Source organism: Limulus polyphemus, unplaced genomic scaffold (genome assembly GCF_000517525.1).
Source record: "Limulus polyphemus unplaced genomic scaffold, Limulus_polyphemus-2.1.2 Scaffold259, whole genome shotgun sequence".
NCBI lineage: Eukaryota > Metazoa > Arthropoda > Merostomata > Xiphosura > Limulidae > Limulus > Limulus polyphemus.
The window spans coordinates 291,420-315,905 of NW_013665869.1; the positions used below are offsets into that span (position 1 = coordinate 291,420).

A 24,486-nucleotide genomic window follows, 5' to 3' on the forward strand; every position below is an offset into this window, starting at 1 on the left:
GTGTATCGATAATTACAAGGCATTTCATAGCCTCTGTGTTTCTTTGCCTGCACAGACTTAACAAAAAAAAAGAGAAAAATAACTTTACTGACACTTTTTAACACGTAGCATAGTTCACCTCGTTAGCTCGGTAAGTATAGATACAGCCTCAGCAAAATATTAAAATACAGTGAACTTAAAGAGTGAAGACATTTGAAACTTTGGAAAGTATATATAATCAATATGTGGATCAATCATGGTGCTTGATCACTCACAGTTGACTGTGTATGAAGCCACTCAATTTTATTTAGAACTTTACAAAACACCATTTCAAAATAAGATTCAGGTAGTTAGGAAGTTGGTGACAAATGTAAACTTGTATCTAAAAGCATCTTTACAAAACAATCCTCAATGGCTTTACTGGTCCATTGTGACCGTATGTGGCCACCTCCTGTGAGGCTTGTTGCTGTATGCTCTCCAAGAATGCGAGTGTATTTAAAAAATCGCACACAATCTCTAAGAACGTTCGAAAGTTATTCATCTCTGTCAGCACTGGAATCTTGAAGATTTGATCCAAATTTATGGAGTGATCAAATTTTTCACCCGGTTTCAAGGTTATGCCCAAATATGTACCTGGAAGAAAGGAGGAGAACAATTCAATCTTGAATGTATTGTTCCAGCTATGAAGGGTTATGGTTAAGGTTTTATGGTGTAGAGTGCTTTTTGCACTTTAGGCATGGGACCTATTTGGGAAGTGTCTGCACGTCCATGAATATCATATGTTTCAAGAAGTGCGTCAGATTCTTTTTTTCTGTAGTAAGCAAATGCGTTGTTAGAGCTGGAAGACTTTTCGTGCCTTAAAATGTGTTTGATCAATAGTCCTAAGGAATTAATTATGGAACTTAAACTTGAGGCTACCAATTCTCATTATATGACCAAGCTTTTGAAGTACCAGTGCGACAAATCCACCTATTGGAAGATATGATTGAGATTATGTCTGACAGAATACTCAAGCTATTCATACTGAAGGCTTTGGTCACCATAACATCTTTCCTTCCTTTCAAAGACTACATCGTGTGGGTAACAAAATGTGTTTGTATGTACAATGGTATTTTATAACAGAAATGCTAACGAAGTACTTTCACGCCTATGAATTCCTTCTGTTTTGTTTGTTGTTGAATTTCGCGCAAAGATACATGAAGGCTATCTGCGATAGTCGTCTCTAATTTAGTAGTGGAAGAGAAGAGGAAAGGCAGCTAGTCATCATCACCCACCGCCAACTCTTGGGCTACTCTTTTACCAACGAATAGTGGTATTGACCGTCACATTATAACGCCCCCACGGCTGAAATGGCGAGCATGTTTGGTGGTGGGCAGAGCACAGATAACCCATTGTGTAGTTTTGTGCTTAATTACAAACAAACATCCTTATCACTTATAACACCAGAATATTTTTTTTGTACAAGGCATTTTAGGATGCTTGATTTTGTGTAGGTTTATTGTTGTAATCTATCAAAATTTGCTTTTTAGAAACAAGTATTTTTGCAGCTCACCAAATATTGCTCTTTGTACTATCACAGATAAGTTTATTGTTGTAGCCCACGGAAGTGTATAATCTATATATATACGTGGACATATTGCTGTAATTACCACAATTGATTCTACAGTAATACTCCCCATTGACTCAGCGATAAATCTGAAAGCATATAACTCTAAAAACCGGATTTCGATTTCCGTGGTGGGCACAGTACAGATATCCCATTGTGTAGTTTTGCGCATAGCAACAAACAAAGAAACAAACCTTTAATAACAGGCGACTATATTGCGACCCAAAACACTGTTCTGTAACCCACTCAATACCCCCATATTATTACAGTGCTGAAATCCACATAAAATTATTATTTCTTCAACACAGTTAACGACTATTCATCTCAAAAGGCGAAGGTTTATTCATAACATCTCATTCTATTATTCTTAGTAATCTCTTACGAAAAGTCGTAGTTGCATATCTATACAAAGAGACAGAAGCTCAACAAAGGCGCATTCACTGATACATAGATATAGACTATACCTCGTTTCTTTATAACGTTTCTGGCATCTTTGAATCGTGATGGTCAGTGCCTAACTTTTCATTTTTTCCTCATCTTCCGCCTTTGTATACTTATTGTTTTTTTATACTTGGTTAACTTCAATGGGTGTAAATAGAAACCAATCAAAATTTATTCATTCTGATTTTCTGCCTCCTTTTCATAGTTTGCTGCAAACCATACTCTAAAAGTGCCTTCTTTCTTTCACTAAAGTCCAACGCTACAGAGGTAGAATACGTTATATCAAAAAGATTTTGGAGCCTCACCACGTCGTTATAATCTATGTCGCCGCGCCAGTTATGCTGTATCTGAGGGCCGTGCATCTTTCCCGACAATAGCCTTGCAGTATAGTTTCCATTTCAAAAAGCTCCGTCGTAAGGCTGTCATGTTCAAAGTACGCCCATCCTCCCTGGTGACTTTCCATAATCAATCTAGTGTATGAGGATGGTGGTTCCCTAGTGCCTGTTAAAAAAGTCTGATCACACAAAAGTCCACAGGCACTGCGTCCAGCAACTTGAATAGTATGTCTTTATATCAAACAGCATGGATATCTGTTTCATTTTCCAGCAGCTGAAATGATGTGTTGTGGAAGCAACTTACTACACATGACTCATCTCTCCATTTTTTTTCCAGACGGAAATCCTTCTCGATTAGGTTGCGTACTGCTGCCTGTGACATGTGGACGGCTTTTGCTACTGAACATCGTGTTTATGGATTCTCCGTGTTACAAGATATTGCACTGTTATTTTAGTGACACCCCTCCAACATTTATCTTGAAAATCTGTTTAACTGCTGCCTGATTTGAGTTGTATGCTATAGAATTGGGAAAATTATATGATACAACTAAAGAGATAAAAGTAATTCATACCAAAATATTTATCAGTTTTATAAAAATCTGTAATTTAGATATGCTGCACAACCTTTAAACTAGACGAGCCAAGTAACAAAGGTAGAAATATTATTTTTCCTTACAAAGGTTGCTTGATTAGAAACAAGTTATCTGAAGAAATACAATGCACAGTTAACTGCACACCAGTTTCTTCTTCTTCTTTTGGTATGGTTGAATTTGTTGTTTCTTTGAAGTTAAGCACAAAGTTACACAATCGGTTATCTGTGCTCTGCCCACCACGGGTATCGAAACCCGGTTTCTAGCTTTGTAAGTTGCAGACATACCGCTGTGCCACTGGGGGGGGGGCAGTATTGTTGAATAATACAATATACACTGGATTACACACGAGTTTATATTTTATTTTTATTATGGTCAAAAGCTAGATTCTCGTACCATTTCTGTTGTTTTTGTGAAACTTGGCTAAAACTCGCAGAAGTCAAACAAAATCTCTTAGATATTCAGGCGACTTCAAGCCATGTTAAAGTCATACATGAAAAAAAAGTAGAGCTTTAAGCATGTTTTACATAAAATTTTCCAAAATGTGATTTCTATTTTGTATGGCATTATATTAATTTAATTCAATGACACTGTCAGATTTTTAATTTAATAGATAGAAGTCTGGAAGTAAATTATCAAAGTACTAATTAAATAGTATAACACTTGTCGCCCGTACTTAGTGTATCTTGTTCCTGATAGTAACAGTTGTTCACTGAATTGCATACACACAAAATAAACATGGAATACGTGGAATCAACTGTTAAGCATCTCTATGAACGCTTAAAAAAAACTTACGATTTAAATTTCATGACACATTTAGGATTATGAATCACAAATGAAAAGTTTACAACACCGATACAAATTTTAGTCACTTTAATATTAAGTAAAGTTCAGAAAGAGAAACAATTCAGGGTATTTGAAAGCCTGTGTATAGTGCACTAAAACTCACATCTGAAACAACAAGGTTCATAAGTCCCATTACTCGTACAACTGTAATGTAACAATACGTACACATATGAGATGTATAATAATGGTTGGAGACGGCTTGAATGGGTAATGAAGAAAAACTTTAAAATAAGTTTAACATAACAACAAATGTACCTGATGATGACAAAACCTTGTCGAAACGTTGTACATTTGCTGTTATGTTAAACTTATATTAAAGTTTTTTCTTAATCACCCATTCAAGCCGTCTCCAACCATTATTAGTCTCAAAGTGGGTTCCTCGTCATCGAATATATAAGATGTGTCGTAATTGTTGAATGAGTAAGAGTGCATTCTTCCACACTAGAATCACTATTATAGTTGTTAAAGTGGATATCAATCAGACGGCAGAATCCGATGTGATCACTAATATAACAAGAACATGACCCAAATGTCTAAATATACGTTTTCAAAACATTCGGTCATCTCTATACATTAATGAAATTCAACCTATAAAAACATTTAAATTACCAGCGTAAGCTGTTCGAAAAAATACTATTTGTAAGATTTAATTTCGTCTGTAAGAACAAACGAGATTCTAGACTTTAAAAATCTCGTACTTGAGTCACTATCACCGCCACCTTCTTCAGATAATGTTGAAGCCAATCGCAGCTTTTCCAAGCTTCTAGTCGTTTATATATATATATATATATATAGTATTTCAGATTTTACTTATTAAGTAAGTTATCTCAAGACCTTTATATTAGAAAATGTTCTACTGTAGCGCTAACTTAAATTCTTTATCATAGCTCAACATCCTTGTTTCATAAATGTTAATATTACATCAAATAATGTTTTTTAAGGATCCGGAGTGTAATCCTCTTCTCGCAATATATCAATTAATATTTTATTGAAATATTTACCAAATGACTAGAAACAGTAAATGATAAATATGTCAGAGCTTTTAAGTGGAGCACAGCGATATACCCTACAAAATCCTGATTTATTTGAAAACTTCTTAGTGGCTTAGTTTAAGAGTAATTCCATACTGCGTTTGTTATTGTATAATAACGTTTTTTATGCGTGGACCATCAGAAAAATAAGAAGCATGTAAAAAGCTAACTAAAAGTACTGACAAAACTATATAAAATTATACACTCGTTGCTATTCGCTTGTAAAACGACTTGTGATGACATATGCAATCTTCTTAAAATTGTTTGTTATTAAGCACAAAGCTACACAATGGGCTATCTGTGCTCTGCCCACCACGGGTATCGAAACCCGAATTCTAGCGTTGTAAGTCCGCAGACATACCTCTGTGCCACTGGGGGGCTTTTCTTAAGAAAGAAAGAAACTATGAAAATAATGGCCTAGAAAAGTAACCACAACTCATTTATGAAAAACAAATATGAAAATATGGATTCGCACCTTTCTGTTCCATTTTTCGAAAGTATGAAATTATTAGCATTTATGCTAATGAAATAAATTGTGTATATCGTACGCCAAGATAGGCAAGCATTTTTTTTTTTATTATTGAAACCATTAGTCACTTTCCACAACAATATATGTATATTACGTTGGTATTCACTTCAGTTTTTAAATTATTGTTAGGTGTCTTCGACTCATGTAAGATTATTGCTTGTTCTATAACTGGAACTACCGTACAAATACGATGCTCCAGAAGATGTTCACCCTTTTCTTCATGTTATACTTATCCCTTCTCCGAACCTTACTGTTTACGATGCTAAAGATCAATAATTCTATATAGATATATAGCACGCGGTTTCAAGTTTCTTCGTAGCACGGCCTATCTGAAGAAGGCCAAACCCAGTGGCAAGAACACTGACGTGTTGTGCCAGTTCCTGCTTGCATAGCCGACAAGAATTTCTGTCACAACACACACACACCAACACGGGAAAAAATATGTGCATTCTCCTTTGTACGGCCATATTGTATTTTAGAGACTAAGTGTGTATTACGGCATTTGTGACAAACCACAAAATTTATTATCATATTAGAGAATAGTTCATATCTAAACTGGATTAATTAGTATGTACACTTTCATCAAGATAGTTTAACAATCACTTGCGATGTTATGCCACTCCAACATTGTTTATTAAGCTGAATATTTAACAATAACGCAGTCAGCACGGCAGTTTAAGTTAGACAATGTGATTAATATCTAGCTTTAATATGTTTGAAGCAATTAAAATGAAAAAGACAAACGTAATTAAGTACATTTTGTTTATTGAATATATCGTCACCTATTTATTGACATGAAAATATAAAATAACAAAAGAAAACCTACAACGTTTTTTCTAAATTGATGAACGTACTCATAAGTCACTTATAGCAGTTATGAAACAGTAGGACAGTATTGTACCTGACCATGTTACAAAAAGTATTTCGGTCTAACATTGGGGGTGTTATTGAGAAACTGTTTGTAACATATAGAATACACAACATTCATTATGGCGTAATAGCATATACCAAAATGAACTATATCTGTAGATAACATTTTCTTAGCTTAGGAAATGTTAAAGTGGTGCAATCAGTGTACATATTGCATCCACTCCGATTTTACAGTCTCCCGGTGGGGCAGGGATTTGTCTTCAAATTTACAACGCTAAAAGTCTGGAGTTCGATTCCCGCAGTGTACATAGCAGATAGTTCAATGTGGTTTTAATCTAGAAAAAACAAACCGATTTTACAGACTAAATCATTGCTAAACTTACTGCATTTTTTTTACAAATATGTATTTATTAATATATTTTAGCTTTCTACCTTATAACTGTAAATTTTTCTTACTTGGGTACACGTATACGTGAATAACAGCCTAGGGAATACAAGGTGGTCTTGTTAACCAGCAATATATATGTTGTGATCTGGGTTGCCCTCTTGATGAAGTTTATTTTTTCAAACTTAATTTTCTTACACTTGGTGAATTTTATATTTTATAAAATAATTAGTTATGTTTCATTTGGTGAAATTTGAAATACTGTTGTAACTTAACTTGCACTTTTCCAGTTCTGCAGCTGGTAACCTTTGGTGAAAATGTAAAACCCAAACGTTGAGAAATAACAAGAAAATACATTTCTCATCTGGCACTAAAGGTGATTTATTTAGAATAAATACCCCAGAATGCTACGCACTCTGAACAGAAAAAATAAATAGCCATTAGCAGTGTTGACTCGTGTTGTTTGTCGGGTTACAACAATACCAAACTCATTCTTCCCTTTATATAAATAATAATAATAGTTCAATCTTTTAAACCTTCAGAATCAATGTGACCAAGTAATTGTTTCGTTATATTTTTATGTATGTTACAATAGGTGAATACTCGTATAACTAAAACATCTATTTGTTAGTTAGGTCACCTGATTGCTTTCATTCTTTAAAAATGTAACTAAAAAAACTCGAGAAAGAAACGCTATGACACAGCAGTGGTTAAAAGAACTGCCGTTTATTTAGATAATAGACCAATGTCAAACCTTTACGTTTTTTAACTACATTAATTGTCGCCCTTGATCTTGTAAGGAGCATATAATTATTTTTCAGAAGAATACTTTCTCGTGCACTACATTTTGTTCAGCTTGAAATACAATGAGCGTTCAGGTATTATAAAGCTCTTCAGACGACGTTCAACTTTGGACCCAAGCTTCTGCAGTTTCGCGAATGCAAGTAAACATCTGGCGCTATACCACGTGACGCACTCGTTATGTAGCAAGCAGGTAGCACAACAGACCTCAGTGCGGAAAGAAGAGACTAAAGGAGCGGCAAAACCATACACCACCCAAAACAGGAAAATATAGAACTGATTGACAGTTTTCCACTTTGCTAGCTGCTTTCTCTTAGTATTTCATAAAGTGCAGATCAGAAAACATACGTACACTATCCTACCTACTATGCACCTACCACACTTGGTTATATGAGATTCGATAGCCCCAATGTTTAAACTTTATATTTCAATCTTACAAGTGACCTTGAACAAATCTAGTGTTATAAGCAACGAACAGCGGGGGAAAGATACATGACATAGCTTTTCAATCAAATTGAAACTTTGGAAGACCATTAGCAACAGCGATTAATATTAAATTAATTTACCAGTAAGTGCAACAAAACGCCTTCAACTAGAGGACGCAAAAGTTATCAGCCTCTTTGCTTAAGGAGTTTGGTAGACCCTATTTCCCAAAGTAAGCTTATGAGAGATCTGTCATAAGTACGTAATAACAAAGCAAGTAGTTATTCTCTATTATCTTGGCGTTCGTGTCTACGGATAGAACTTGAGAACACGTACAATAATGATAATGATATTAGACACTGTGTAGGAACTTCAGCAAAGTGGAAGAAAATAATTGTAAACGATCTAATAAAGAATATTCCATTGTGTCAAGTTGAGGCAGAAAATAAAAACAACAGAAAAAAAAAAAGAGTCAGAAAAGGGATGGTAAGCAGAAAGTAAGTTTTCAGAAACTTCAAGTCATCTTTCGCTACAGTTAAAACAACAGTATTGATCCCAGCGTTATTAGCTGTCTACATAGTACACAGGTACATTGGACTCAGTGGCAATTTATATCTTTTCTGCAACAACAAACATTTTATCTGTTTGTCTACCCGCAGTTTCATCTGCGAGGTACGGGTTCTGTCTGCCAAAGACTACCTACTTTGATAGTCGAAGATCTGTTCACCTGGGCTTCAAGGATGGTACTCACGCGGTCACGTGACAGCCTTCCTTCCTGCTCTCCAACCCTCGCTATAGCACTCAGAGCTGCCCTTGGTTGTGGAACCAGACGACTTGTGTTCCCGAACTGCTTAGTGAGCTGCGCTGGCCAACATTTGGTAAGTTGAATAATATTTTGAAATCATTTTATTTAGACAGCGAGAGAAGTATCCAAACACAGCGAATGAAAGCTAAATCAAGTAAAGTATCCGATAATCTCTGTAATAGATTGGCAAGTTCACTGTCGATATTAACTGAGTCTTCGAGAGCTCCTTCGTTGGCTATCGACTCGTCCCACCCAGAACCACCAGTTTTACTGTAGCTGAAAGCTTTATGAGTTGGCAAGATGGCGAACGCGACCATCCAACACACGAGAAGACAAAAACGCACACGCATATAATTTGTATAGTGTACAGCCATTTGAGTGCTATGAACTTTCAATTATTTTTGGATAAGAATCCTAACCTTAAAGCACTGATCTCCACACGTCGAATTATCCGTCATGATAATGGAGTAACGCGGCCTTGCACCGGCATTTCAATGAACTCTCCCCCCCCCCCTCGGGTGTTTTAAATCATGTATTTCTCGTTGTTTGGCCTATGTTAGGCCATATCGCCATGCACATGGTCAAAAGAGTGGACAAAATAATATATTGCTTGATTAATTTTATTGATTTAGTATACATTTTTTCGCTTTTGTGTTTGATTTCAAGTTCGTGTAATTTCGCCATTTTTGATGAGGAGACGTGATGAAACTCAAATTACATGGTTACAACTTTGAGCTAGTGTTAGTAATACCACTTGTTGGTTTTGCATTATTTAACTAGTTAGGCATATGACATTTTGACTTGTATTTTTATTAGAAGCTGTTTTAGATTTGTCGTGTAATTAGAATGATTCGGTTAGTATTAAAACATATAAAACGTCATTTTCTGTGAATGCTTGTTTTTTTTAAGAAAAGCTTATTTTTTTGAATATGCATTTTTTAAATGTGTCTTTGAGTTTCAATGTTACACTGAAACTTCTAAGTAGAGTGTAACTTTAAAAAAATAGTATATTTGAAGTGCAGATGCATTATGACAGAATTGTTTCCCCAGTTAAATAAACAGAAAAATGGTAATATGTATCATATATGTACAGCATAAAGTTTAGTTACTAATTTTAGGCCTACAACTTTGAACTGAAAGGGAGGTTTCCCAGATAAAAATGTGGAATGTACACTTCTGATGTATTATGCTCTATAAAAACACATTTCTCAGTATACTTGTATAATATTATGCCTTCATTTTAAACATATTATACATATATAATCCTCTTGAATCTTATTCAGTTTCTTTCAAATATTCACATGAAAAAGTTATGTAGGTTTTGATTTTTACAAATGATAAAAATATATCAGTGGGAAAAATACTTTTTTATTTATAAGTATGGAGTTTCATGTTGGTTTTCTATACTGTGTTCATAATAAAAAACAAATAAATACAGTGTAATTATTAATGGATTTCAATTTTATTACCTTGAAAAAAAAAGTATAAATTTTACTAGTTTCCAGTTATTTTTCTGATAGGTAAAAAATACTTATATATATATATATTAATTTTTTTAAAAACTCAAAGTAAAGGTTTATACTTTATGAACAAAATAAGAATAGTATAGAGCACAAAAATAGTCTAATATATTTTTTAATAATTGTAATCTACTAAATACAGCACTAAAGTGCCTTTTTTTCATGTAAAAAGAATTTAATATATGTCTTAGTTTTGATATTTTGAAAAAACAAACATCACATTTGTGTATGTGGATTAAAATATTTTTGTTCTAATTATTTCACATTCAGTTTCATTAAAAATTGTCATTGTTTCCGAAAATAGATTTTTAATTATATGAAAAACTTAAAGTATGTTTGGAAATTCAAATCAGTTTTAAACCATGCAATACAGAAGAAGGGTTGGTATTTGTAATTATAATATAAAAGAAGTTTTTGTTTTTGAAAATCATTTTTTGATATTTGATGAGTGGATGGTATAGTTTATCTGTGAAGTTGCAAATACATGTAATGTAATTTCTTATAGTCCTTGACTATTTTAATTTTATTTTTTAGAAAATTTTAAAACTTCTTCAAAGCTGAAAACAATTATTTTAATTTCATATATGAAGCAGTAGTGAATATTCTTATAGAAGTTTTTACCCAGAAATAAATTATTGACTTCTGTCTTGTTCTTAAACTAGAGTCAAACTGTGGTAATACACTTAAACTTATTTTGAACATGTCAGATTTGAAAAATTAAGGTATATATATATTAACCTTCCTTAGAAAGTGATAAATCCAATGCATTATCAACTATATTTATTAAATATCCTTGATTGATTATTTAAATGCATGAATGTGAACAAGATTTTATAATGATACTTAAATTAATGATTTTTTAAATGATCTTAGAAAACAATCTTACAACAACAAGAAATGTATGATTTGAAAATGCAGTCAGAATAGAAAAATATTACATTACCTTGGTCTAACAGTAAGGAGTTGTGTTTCTTGTATACCAGTCTGGTATCATAAGTATGAAAGCACTTGTATTTGCTCATCTGATAACAAAATGTTAGAGCATTAGAATTCCTTTGATAACATTTTGAATGTACGAATATTAGTTAGTTCAATAATATAGGTATTAAAAACTCTTGTATTTCTAGTTTTATTAGACCCTTGTTAAAGGTCTAATAACTGTTAGTCTGATAACATCAAGTATTAAATCACTAGTAATCTTTAGTGCAAGACATACATTAAAGTATTAAAGGCAAAAGCCCAAGTATTTTTTGTCATATAACAAAAGTTATTGTTTCTTCAGTCTGTTAATGTTAAAGTACTATAATTCATAACTTGATGAACATTATTGCATTAATATTCTTTAATATGATAATAATAAAACACTGGTACTTCTTAGTATTAGTTAATTTACTTTTAATAGCACTGATATTTTTAAGTCTAGTAACATAAGTAGTAAAGCACTATTAAATACTTTGAGTCTGATAATACACATTTCAAGTATTATAGCACCAGTATTCCTCAGTGTGGTAAAATATTATACCTTACAACCATAGCAAGTGTAGATCTTTAAAAAAAAGATTAAAGCACAAGAAATGTGAACCCCAATAGAAATAATACTAGACCATTGGAAAAAATTGGTTCTAATAAACATTAAATCCATGAAGGAGGAGGAAGCACCTTTTGAAATTTCCTTTATATATATTTACATACATAATACTGTATGAATATTTGTTGCACCTATATTCACAGATATTGTTGTTCCAAACATAAAATAATAAAAATTGAAGAAATTATATGTGTAATTACTATGACACTTCTGAGAAATTTTTGGTTAGGTTTGAATTCCATATCTATCATATCATGCAAACGATATCTCAATTTTTTAATTCTATAATCTTTTAAAATACCATTTGTTTTTTAAGTACTTTATAAACTTTGAGAAAGGCCTGCTAAAAAGAGAGAGGCTATAAAAGTGATAAATTTAGATTTGAAACTATATAGGAATTTTTTTCTTTTGTTACTTTCTGTGTAGATAATTTATGGAAATGTAATTATTAGTATTTTTTGCATTTATTAAACTCTGCCTTTGATAAGGTTAATGATTTAAGAAAAAGATCAATGACTGTTGTTTTTAATGTTGAGGTATAATTATACATATTTTGTAAGATTTTCTTATATATTGTGAAATACTGTTTGAGGCATATTTTATTTGATACCAATATATTTTGTAATGATTGCACAAGAACAATTTTCTGCTTAATACAAGGAGCTACATGTGCCCATGTATTTCTATTCTTGTACTTTATTAAAGTTGTAATTAATCACAATAATGTAATATATATGTGTGTGAGAAGTATAAATAATATTTTCCCTTCATTTATTAATTTTTTTTCACAAAAATTTTACATTTCAGGAAATATCAAGAATTGAAATACTTGTTTCCCTATATAATGCAATTTCCAACCATGTATAAAAGGTATGTAATATACTTGATCAGAAACTTGTGCGTGATTATTATTTGTGTTATTATTAAAGAACACGTATTGTTGGAATTTTTTCTTTTGCATGACATTAACTAAAAGGAGGGGTTTATAATTTTTTATTTATAGTGAACTTGAAATAGTTTGAGAACATTGATCTACACATTAAGACTAGCATGAAGGTTACTGAACATGTCCTTTAACCAAACATGCCCATTGGACCAACCTTGTATTGGTGAGGGAATGTTGATATAATTTCTGAACTTAATAAATGTATCTACACAAAATGTGGCAAAATATGAGTAAATGTACAAGTATTTGTACACAAAAAACTAGATATGTCTGTGAATTGCCAACATCAGTCTGACTCGCACTCTGACAAATTGGTGTGCAAGATGATGTTCATGTGAAGAATAAAAATACTCTTGCCCATTATATAGTTTGCATAACCTTTAGAACCTCCAAAAATACATATTTAATTATTTTTTTTTAGTATCCCTGTATATTATATCTGGCATTTACTCCCTTTTATCATGAACTGTCACTAAATCAGCAATTTAGGGTAAAATGAATAATTAGTAACTGAAATAAAATATGTAATATTATGTTGAAAGGTACGTTGTTAAATATTATGGCATGCATTGTTTATTCAGTCAGCATTTGGTTAATCAGTTATCATTTCTATTTGATTAAAAATTTAAGTCCTAAATTTTGATTGACCTATTGCTCCAATTTCATAATGAACTAGCTTCAAATCATAGCATACATATAGTAATTATTACTAGACAAAAAAATAAAAGAATTGAATTAAAAAATCTTTCAGATGGGATAAGACATATCCAGAGTAGGGGGTATCAGAAATAATTAATTCATTAGATTATATTATTCATGGGATACAGAAAGTGAAAAACTCCTCCCAGTTTGTGCTTAATACATACATAAAGTTATGATTAATGTGTTTATTACTAGAACTACCCTGTTTATTATTCCTTATGATTTGTTATGTCCAACCTTTCACAGAAAAGCTTTTTAAGTATCTTGACTTAAATATAGCATTCGTAATAAGAATCAGAGTTTGGTATGTTATGTGAGAAATAAGAAATATTTCTCAGAGATGAGACCTGTAATGTTGTGTACTTTCATATCACAGATTGTATAACAGCATACTTCAGTTTCTTTTCATAACAGAGAACAAGCAATAATCGCAGAATTAACATAGATGAGACCTGTAATGTTGTGTACTTTCATATCACAGATTGTATAACAACATACTTCAGTTACTTTTCATAACAGAGAACAAGCAATAATGGCAGAATTAACAGAAAAACCCCTTTAAATCTTAGAGTTAATGCTGCTATGAACATAGAAGCTCAATTGAAGAAAGTACAAACTAAGTATATCAATATTGCATTGATTTACTTAGTTTTCAAGCTTCATGATTCTTAATTAAAATGTGTGGAAAGTCTAACACCAAAGCACTCTAGTTAGTAAAAAAATATCAAATGTATATTCTTCATAAAAATTTCAGTTTTTTTGAGCTTTCAATTAGTATTTTTTCCTTTAATATTTTAAGAAATAACAAATTATCTTACTAAAAGTAATTTCTTGTGTATTTTGACTAGGAAAATTTTTGTTGTGAAGAAATAGGTGAAACACAAAAATAAAGTTTTGACAGCTTGAATGTTATAGGTTATTAAAATGAATTAGATCACTTAATTAAACACCTGATGAATTCTACATGTAGGGTTCATCAGACTGAGTTCATTTAGGCACTCTGCTGTCTAACTCAAAAAAGATTTTGTAGCCAACTGGAAGTTTTGACTTCATTAAGTATTTCTGATAACATACAAGATTTATTTTTAAAGAACTGGATGAAAAAATCTGATGATTGTGAAATGTAATATCAGTAATTACTAAACAACCTCTATCAAACTTCCCAATTTTTTACAATTGCTAAAAAAAACATTATTTTTACACAATGAATAACAAAAATGTGTATTTATTTATATTATGACTCATCATCTTTTTTTTTTCACCTTTTGAAACAATGATTAAGAACCCTTTTTCTAGTGTTAACTTTAAAAGTAGGAGCTCAAACCTAGTGGATAATGTAGCAATGTCAAATTACTAATGCTCACCAGTTCCTCTATGTGCTTATTTGTTTAAGAATAAGATGAGGGTTAATAAAAAAAAATTGATGGAGAAAAATGTCTACAAAAGTAAAGTATTTCCTTATGTAGTTAGAAATTTATTATTCGAAATGTGAAAGAAGCTTGAGTATTGAATGTAATTTTCAGTTAAATCAATGTTATTTGTTGAAAATTATCTGCATTATATACATGAAGTATTTTTATTTATGTCTATTACATTGTTTAAGAAGTTTTAGAAGTATTTCACTCCTCTTTCATAAAAGCTGCACAAATTAATGAATTATTCCTTTTTTTTCCACAGTTTGAGCAAAGTTGATGTCAACTGCCTGTGGTGTACATGTAAATAATCGGTGAAACATGTCTCCTTCAGGGCAAAAGTTCCTTTGTGATACTTGCAACTATGCAGCTGCAAGTCGTCGTGTGTTGGCTCGTCATGTAGCCATTGCCCATTCTGCTAAAGTTTTCAACTGTCCATTGTGTCCTTTTGTGTCTCGCTACCAGGCAAACTTATACAGACACAAGAGAGTTATCCATGGAATACGTAGAACTTCCACGTGTGAGCTGTGTGGTTATATAGCACCAAATGAAGCTTCCTTGTGCTATCATAAAGAAAGCTTTCATCAACATGTTTTAGAAAAACAGAAGAGGCGTTATGAAAATGAGAAGAAGAGACTTTTAGAAGATGATGATCAGATTAATAAAAATTTTTTGATGAACTCATTATCAGCTAATGAGAAATCTCAGTCTGATCATCCAGTAAACTTTAGCATTTTTGACTCCTCTCATTCTGGCTGTGTGGTCAATCCTTCAAATATGGCAGCAGGAATAGAAAGGTTTGATAGTTCTTTGGAACTTTTAGAAGAAGCTTCATTTTTTGACACAGTGCCTGCAGCATCAGCAGCAAGTAATTCTGGATCTTCAGAATTAGGTCCAGTACGTATTCGCCGAAAATATACATGTGAGCTTTGTAATCTAGTCACAATTAACCCTAGAGAGTTCCTCTATCATAGACAGCAAGTTCATAGAGAGAGAATAGCAGTTTTTGAATGTCCATACTGTCTGTATGCATCAAAGCATTTCCAGAAATTACAGCGACATTGTGGTATGGTCCATCAGAAAGTGTTAAAACCTGTAGGAGGAAGTAAGTTGAAAGATTTAGAGAAGTCAGCCATTCAACAAAAGATCCAGAAGCAGCAAGCTGAAAGTTTACATAAAGAAGAGAAAGCCTCAAACCAGCTGTCACTGCCAGTAGGAGGAAGCACACTGAAAAATTTAGAAAAATCAGTCATTCAACAAAAGATCCAGAAAGAGCAATCTGAAATTTTACAAACAGAAGAGGAAGCCTCAAACCAACTGGTATGCTTGAATCAGTCTCTAGTAGAAGGTGAAGAAAATAAAGGAGTTTCTGAAGATAGTAGAGCTCAAATTGAAAACACTGCTTCAAAAGATGTAAAGGGGGGCTATCAATGTTCTAAGTGTCATTTTCAGGCAAAGAGTAAAATTATATTAATCCAGCATGAAAAAATATCCCACTTAAAGAGAAAATTCTTTCGTTGTTTACAGTGTGATTATGTCACTCATGAGAAAGCTAGGTATACTAAACATTGTAAATATCATTCCCTACCAAAAGTAAAGTGTGATTTTTGTAATTTTTCAACTGCATATAAATGGAATCTTGATAGGCACGTGAGAAATCATCGACTTAGTGGGATGTTTAAATGTGGAAAGTGCAGTTATACTTGTCACTCTGCACATGCTTTGAAAACTCATACATTTCAACATCATGATCCCACTTTGGATGAACAAAAGGTGGAAAATGAAATTAGAAGCTTTAACACTGGTACAACAAATGAAGAGGAGAAAAGCAAATTATCTGTAGATGAACAGCCACCAGGTAACTTAGAAGAAGTAAATAATGCACAAGGTCTGGAACAAAATATTCAAACTATTGTGACACAAAATAAACAATTTGACAGTTCAAACTCTAATTTTGCTGTCAAGCAAGGGAAAGTTTACAAGAAAAATTATAAATGTAGCTATTGTACTTATCGTGCAGCCTGGCCATCAGATCTCAAGAAACATGAAAGCTCTCACTCCTCTAAGAAATTGCATTCTTGTCCTATATGTGGGATGGGTTTTGCTTTGCTTCCTTTATTGGCACGTCATCTTCGACTCTTGCATGAGGATAGTGAACAAGCAAGAAATATTGCATGTGTTATAGAAATGCTTTCATCTGGAAAGATAAAAAAGAGAATGCCAATTCTTAAAACTTTGTTGTCAGAATGTCTAAGGGAGGGATCACAGTCTGGTGGTAAAATTCAGTCAGCTTCTGCTAGCTCTGCTCCTTCTTCGACACCCTCATTTAATAGTATACAGGTACAAATGCCCCATATGTCAGCATCTTTGCAAAGTGTTAAATCTGACAAACCACTTCCTGTGTGTGTTGTATGTGGCTACAAAACACGATGGATCTCTGAATTGGAAAAACACATGAGAGTTCACTCAGGAGAAAAGCCCTTTAAGTGTACCCACTGCAATTATAAATGTAAGTGGAGAGGAGATTTAACAAGGCATATCCAGAAATACCATCCAGAAAAGCCCATGACATTATTAGTCAGTAAGAAACCAGTTTTGAAGATGAAAATAAAAAATCCAAAAAGCTCTCTCCCCATCATTTCAAGTTATATTACAAGTGAAAATGTCACTCATTCTGAAACAATTAAAAATAGTGACCAAAGTGAAACTTTATTATCCATTGCAAAAGCTGTTTGTCACAGTCAATCCAAAGACTTGAAAAATTCACAAATTGAGATTTCTGAAAATCAAGAAACACCATTGGATTTAAGTTTAAATAATAAAAAGTTTAATTTAGAAAATCAGGAAGAAATTGGTCAAGAAAAATCACATAGCAAGGACATGAAGATGTCTTCAGATACAGAAGTGGATGTAGAAACAGCTGGAAACAAGAAAAATGAAAAACAAATGGAACAAGAAAACATTTATAATTTTCCAATGGTAGAAACTAAAATTGTTAAAAAATACCAGTGTGCATACTGCCCATTCATAACTCAAACAGCTTCTCGCTTCCATGTCCACATTGTACAGCATTTTAATAGAAAACCATTCATGTGCTCAGCCTGCTGTTACAAATCTAACTGGCAGTGGGATATTACAAAGCATATCAAAATGAAAATGGCAAGAGATGTCAGTCATCAAGGAGCAACCTGTTTGTTAACTGATGAAACGGGCAGAAGGAATTATGACAAATACAAAGACTTTCTGATCGATGTACCAGTAGAAATTAAAAGCTCAAAATACAAAGTTGCTGTGAATCCTGGTAACACTGAGAGTTTGGAAACAAGTGACTTTTATAAGAACAGTGATCAATGCTCTGCAGAGTTAAAAGGTGACATGGTCAATATTGTTGTGACACCAGACATTCCTTTCCCTGTTGAAGATTCCAATGAGGAAAGAGCACAGGTCGAATCCTCAGTTGTTGAAAATACAGTTCAAAAAGAAGCAAAGTTTTTCTACTGCAACCATTGCAACTTTCATCATCTGGCAAAGAAAGTTGTTGTTAGTCATATGGCAGTTCATGCTGGTCTAAAGCCATTCCGTTGCAGAATCTGTGGTTTGGTTTCAAATTGGCGACATGTGATCCTAAGACACATTAAGGGCAGGCACGGAGGACATCTTGATGACTTAGAGGAACGCATCACTGTCTCTCAACATGGCAGAAAACTTTATCTTTCAGGTGTCCATTCTGAAGATAGAAAGTTCAGTTTCCCAAGAGAGTCAACATCAACATCAGAGTCACTAAGCTGTCAGTTATGTCCATATACTTGTGTGAAAGACTCTCATATGAAACTCCATATGAAACAGCATCAACCAAGAGAAGGAGCTGTTTTTAAATGTTTGCATTGCCCTTACTATGTCAAGTTCAGGAAACCTCTTAGACGTCATATGAAGCTACATGCACAGGCTCTTGAAAATAATCAGAATCCTCTACCCAATAATATTCTTGGAGATGATAACATCCAATTTACATACCCTAAAATTGAAGCAGAAGCAAACCAAGCTATAGTGGATGTAACCAAAGTTGGTTCATCAAGGAAACCAGCAACTTATGTATACACTGGACTTGCAGCTACATTCAAGAAGTATTCCTGCGATGGATGTCCTTATAAAACTGACAATAGGTCTCAATTCTTATACCATAAACAATTTCATCGCTCAAACAGTATGGCTCCCTACAGGTGTACTGTCTGTTCATATTGGGCAACACGACAACATCTTATCATACAACATATGAAAGTTCATAAAGAGAGCAACAGCTCAGAAGCGCCTCAAGAAGAACTGCCTCAAATGGACAGAACAGCACAAGTTACACAATTAACTCTTGACAAGCCAGAAGGTGGTAAGTATAAATGTCGTTTTTGTCCCATGAAAAATAAACGTAGAGCTAATGTGCTTAATCATGAAGCAATGCATGGAAAGGATTCTTCTTCAAAATTTGCCTGTCCACTATGTAATTATCATTGTAATAACTTAGGAGTTCTTAGTGGGCACCTGAAGCTTCATCAAGAAAGTGAAGTTGATCAATTCCTTACTTCAGCATCAGAAGGGGTGCAAAAATGGAACAGAGAAAATAAGTCATTATTACAACAGTATACAGCTACAGACTCCTCATTAGCAAATGATTCAAACTTAATTGGGGTTTCTTCTCCTAAAGAATCTCTTCCTGTAGTGAGAAAGAAAGTCTTTAGCTATTTCTGCACCAAATGTCCAGCTGTATTTAAAAGCACAGCAGACTTCACAATACATAAAGGTTTCCATGGGTCAAACTATCCTTTCTCATGTCCACACTGTGATTATAGAGCAAAGCATAAGCCTCATCTTCACAAGCATTTCTTTGTTCATACTCCAGCCTATGCAGCCAAACGGGAAGCATCATATGGACCTCCAGTTGAAAAGTTCCGAGAAACTAATCTGGCACAAGAACAGGAATTGGTCTCAAGTACTAGTTTTATTGATGAGTCATCAAAAGCAAACAATGAGAATACCTTGAAACAAAACCCAAAATCTACTGCTCAGTGTCTGCAACTTGAAGAAATAGAAACTAGATATTTTTGTGAAAAACATGATATCCAGTATCCTCAAAAGCTACATGAGTGCTTACTGTGTCCTGCAGTTTTTTATAAACAATCAACTCTCCAGTTTCACTTACAGTTACACAATGGAACTGGACATTTTGCTTGTTCTTCTTGTACTTATGCAGTTGATAATGCAGACAACCTGTCAACTCATGTCAGACTTCATTTTAAGGGTGATGTTGTCTGTAAAGAAAAAGTGAGAAATAAAACACAAACTGGTCACTCTTGTCCCAAATGCCCTGCTGTCTTCACTAAAATTGCACGGTATGAACGTCACATTAATCTTCATGGGCAAAGTAATCGCTATAAATGTGATAAATGTGACTACTCTGTCAAATTTGCAGCTAACCTACAAAAACATAAGCCTGTGCATGAAAGAGATCATACTCAGATTTATACTAAAAATGTTACTTTTGACATTCAGCCAAGTTCCTCATTGTTTAACAGTGAAACTTCACCTAAAACAGATTACACCAAATCTCATGTGAATGAAACAGTTGAGGAAAAAGAAAAAAGGTTTTTCCACTGCGACCGTTGCCCTTATGTTAATCAACGAAAAGATGCTGTACAGAGTCATCAAAAACGCCATGGTGCCACAGGAGGCATTAGCTGCCCTTATTGTGACTACACCACAATGCAGCCATCTTGTTTGCGGGATCACATCAGATGTCATCTTCAACCCCTAGCATTCCTAAAGGCACAGAGTTTTCTGAAAGTTGATAGTATGGAAATCTGGCACACTGAAAATGAGACCAAAGATTTGATTTTCAGAGATAGAGGACAGTCTTTCGTGGATCGTTTCTCATCTCCTTTTGAAGAACATTTACTTGAAAATTTTCCAGATAGCACTATTGTTGAAGCAGTAAATAGCAACTTGTGTTTAAATGAATCTGAAAAACTAAATATTGAACTAGATAAAGTAGATGGGAAAGTTGGAAGTAATGGACCTTCTGTTGTAGAAAATGAAACAGTAGAGTCAGTAATAAAGGTGAATTTACCAAGAGAAAATGATGATAGCAATAACTCTGTCATAACAGTCCATGTGGCTAATGAAATAGAAAATAATGTTGTTGAAGAAGTTCTCAGTCAACATAAAACACTTGAAGTGGTATTAACAGATGTCCTAGAAAATGTATCAGAAAATCAACCAGAACAAAAAAGAAAAGACTTTTTAAAAGAAGTTAATGATAAAGACAGCAAATATGATAAACAACATACTACCATGGACTTGGGATTAGAAGAAACACATAAGCATTGTGAATCAGAATATAAAGATGGTAATAAAAAAGAACACGGTGTGAACTTAGGACCAGAAAAGATATGTAATCAACCACATGTAGAACATACAAAACATATTAAACAAGAACACACTGTGGACATACAACTCGTAAAGACACCAAAGCAACATGAATCAGAATTTACAAAAAATTATAAACAAGAAACGTTTCTAAGATCAGAAGAAACAAATAATCAACCTAAATCAAATCATACAGAGAATGATAGACAAGAAAACAACATTGATCTACAAGTAGGAGAAGCAGAAAATAAAACTGGATCAGATTTTACAGACAATTACAAACAAGAACACGATATGAACCTACAAACAGGAAAAACAGCTAAGGAACCTGAATTGGATCATGTAATGAACAGAAAACAAGAGCATAACATGAACCTAAAAATGGGAGAAATATGCAAGGAATCTGAATCAGATTACGCTGAACATACCAAACAAGAACACGATATGAACCTACAGTCAATAGAAACAGAACAACTGGGAAAACATTATGCAAAAAATGATAAACAAAAACATGATATGGGTATGAACTCAGAAGATGCAGAGAAGATATGTAAATTTACGTTTACTGATAATTGTAAAGAAGAGTTCAATACAAAGTTAGGGCTGGAAGAGACAATGCATCAACCAGAATCAAAAATTAAAGATAATGTTTTGCATATAGTGTGTCCAGAAACTGAAAAACTTTCAGAAACACTGCTGAATATCTCAGAGTTGTCCTATAATGTAAACTCAGAATTGCCATCAACAAGCTTTCAAACTGAAATGTCAGAAGACGCATTGGAACCTCAGAAGTGTGGAAAATATTTTTATAATGATATTGTTTCAAAACAAAATAATCTTGAATATAATGATGAAGACTCACTTGATGGGTTGATCCTTACAATTGAAGAAGATATAAAAGTAATCAAATATAAAGAGTTTAACAAACAAAAAGTTAAAACTCTTGATTTCAATCATACTGATGGGGAATTCAGTAATGGCCATTCCAATGTAAAAACTCTTAAAGCAAATTTTCTGGAACCTCTAGAACAGTCTGCTTGGAATATGGAAAATGTAGATGAAATAAAAGCCAGAAACCAATCCTTGTCAGAAAGTAGTTTAACAATAGAAGAAAATGATGTAATTGTTAACAATATTGTTGGAAATATAATAGATGAAGTTGTAGGAAATAGTTGTGAAATGACTGAAGTAGTCACCTTGGAATCAGCACGGGAAGATTTAGAAGACATTGAAATGGAAACCATGGATCCAGTAACAGCAGTAATCCCTTCTAGTCTTGATGTTACCTCTGAATTTCTAGAACTAGAATCCTGTATAATACACCCAAATGCAGCTAATATAACAACTTCAATAGTAAAGTGTTTGGAACATTCAGGTTCATCTTTGACATCAACTTTGGACACTGGTGACACTTGTAAAGAAAAGAACAACATTCCATCTATTGATAACCCATTTAGTATTAACAATCGAAATACTGAAATATCATCATAAGAACACGATACAGGAACCAGTAGTCTCATTAACAGTTATTTAAAAACATCAGTTAAATGATACTAATGATGTTCATAGCTATGGTTTTGTGAATATGGAAATTAGTGTATCCATCTGTTTATCACTTTGTAAGTGCTATACACCAAATACAGAACTAACTAACAATTGCTTTTCAAATACTAGTAAAAAAACAAACAACATAGAATAAAGTGCATGTACAAGTGCCTAAAAATGTCTTGGAAACTAGAATAGGTTAAATTCTATATTTCTAAGAGTTAGAGGAGAGTTATCATAAGTTTTCCAGCAGAGGATAAGTTAACTAAACCAGATCTGAAACCATGTAACTGATGATGCTAAATATGCTCACTTATATTTCTGAAATCAAATTAAAAGTATATTAATTTACCTATGTTTACATATTGGGGATTTAATATATGTAAAAGTTATGAAATATATGAAAACAAAGTGCATTAATAGATATTTGATAAAGCCCTAAAAAATTATGCCATTATTTATAAAATGTTAAAAATGTGCATTTCCAAATCCTACAATACTGCATACAAGTTTGAAGTATTTAGTGGATTAGGTGGAATTTATTTTATTCGCCAGTATTAGATCTGCTTAATATTGATAGCTTGTCCTTTAATTTTGTAGAATATATACATATGGATGACAAAAATCCTAAAATATGTATATTAAGATTTTGGTTAGATGTTTAGTTAAGCTTACAAAAAAAAAAAAAAATTGTTAGTAACTTATACAAGAAAGCATTTTCATAGAAAATAAAACACTAAAAAGCAATTATTATTAGTTTACTATGTAAAAAGTGACTAACAACATTGTAAAGTTGTAATATTAATTTTCCTGCAAACAGTGCCTGTAATTGCTATTATTATTTTGTATTTTTAAGTGAATATTAATCAGCCTTTTAAAAGATCTTGTAAAATAGTTGTTCTTAAAACTTTTTATAGTCAACTTGGTAAAAAGATAAGTATAAATGTAAATATCAGCTCTTTGATGATAAAAAAGCCCAGTTATAGTGTTATTTTCTTATAGCAGCCCCACATTTGAAGAGATTTTGAGAGTTGATGTAAAACTTTGTTTCATAAGTTCTTTCATTCAAGTGAGATGATGTATATTACTTTTGTTGAAAATATATAATGCATATATATATTTTAAGTATGGATATTATGTGTAATTTTTTATTGTGTGCTGAACTTAGCTGTTTTAAGAATGTTTCCACTTTACTTTTGTTGGTGTGTTAAGCCATGTTAAAAGCTACTACATATTGTTTCCTTCTACAATAAATATTTGTAGAGTTGGAGTATTTATATCCAGTTGGTGGATCCCAGTTTGCAAGTGTTTGAATGGATACTTCACAGTTGTATACCGGTATTATAATTTACCTAAACAGTTTGAAAATAAAATATTATAGAGTAATTAATATTGTATATTTTGTACTGGTTTGTTATAATTGAAAGATGAAGACAAGGTTTTATGCATATGTTTTGAAATACTATAACATAGTTATTCAACACATTAAATTCCATTTTTAGTAGCTTTGTTTTGTACTAACAAACATGAAATACAGTAAAGAAAAGTGACTGTAAACTTCCAACACAACATGCAGAACTATTGAGATAAATCATTTTGTTTTATGAACAGGAAGCACTTATAAAATTGCATAGTTTTCCAGAGGTTATTTTAAATTTTTATTTGAAACCAGTAGATCAACGGCTCTTGATTATAGGTTATTGGCCTATATTCATATA

At 32.7% G+C, this 24,486-nt stretch overlaps 1 protein-coding gene across 1 annotated transcript; it reads left to right on the forward strand.

Annotated features, from left to right (window-relative positions):
• The first annotated feature begins 8,592 nt into the window (after window positions 1-8,592).
• On the forward strand, window positions 8,593-24,165 carry LOC106478894. The gene is made up of 3 exons (XM_013939472.2): window positions 8,593-8,714; window positions 12,557-12,619; window positions 15,075-24,165. The coding sequence occupies exon 3, from the start codon at window positions 15,131-15,133 to the stop codon at window positions 22,712-22,714; it is 7,584 nt and encodes a 2,527-aa protein (XP_013794926.1). The 5' UTR covers window positions 8,593-8,714; window positions 12,557-12,619; window positions 15,075-15,130; the 3' UTR covers window positions 22,715-24,165.
• Window positions 24,166-24,486: the final 321 nt, after the last annotated feature.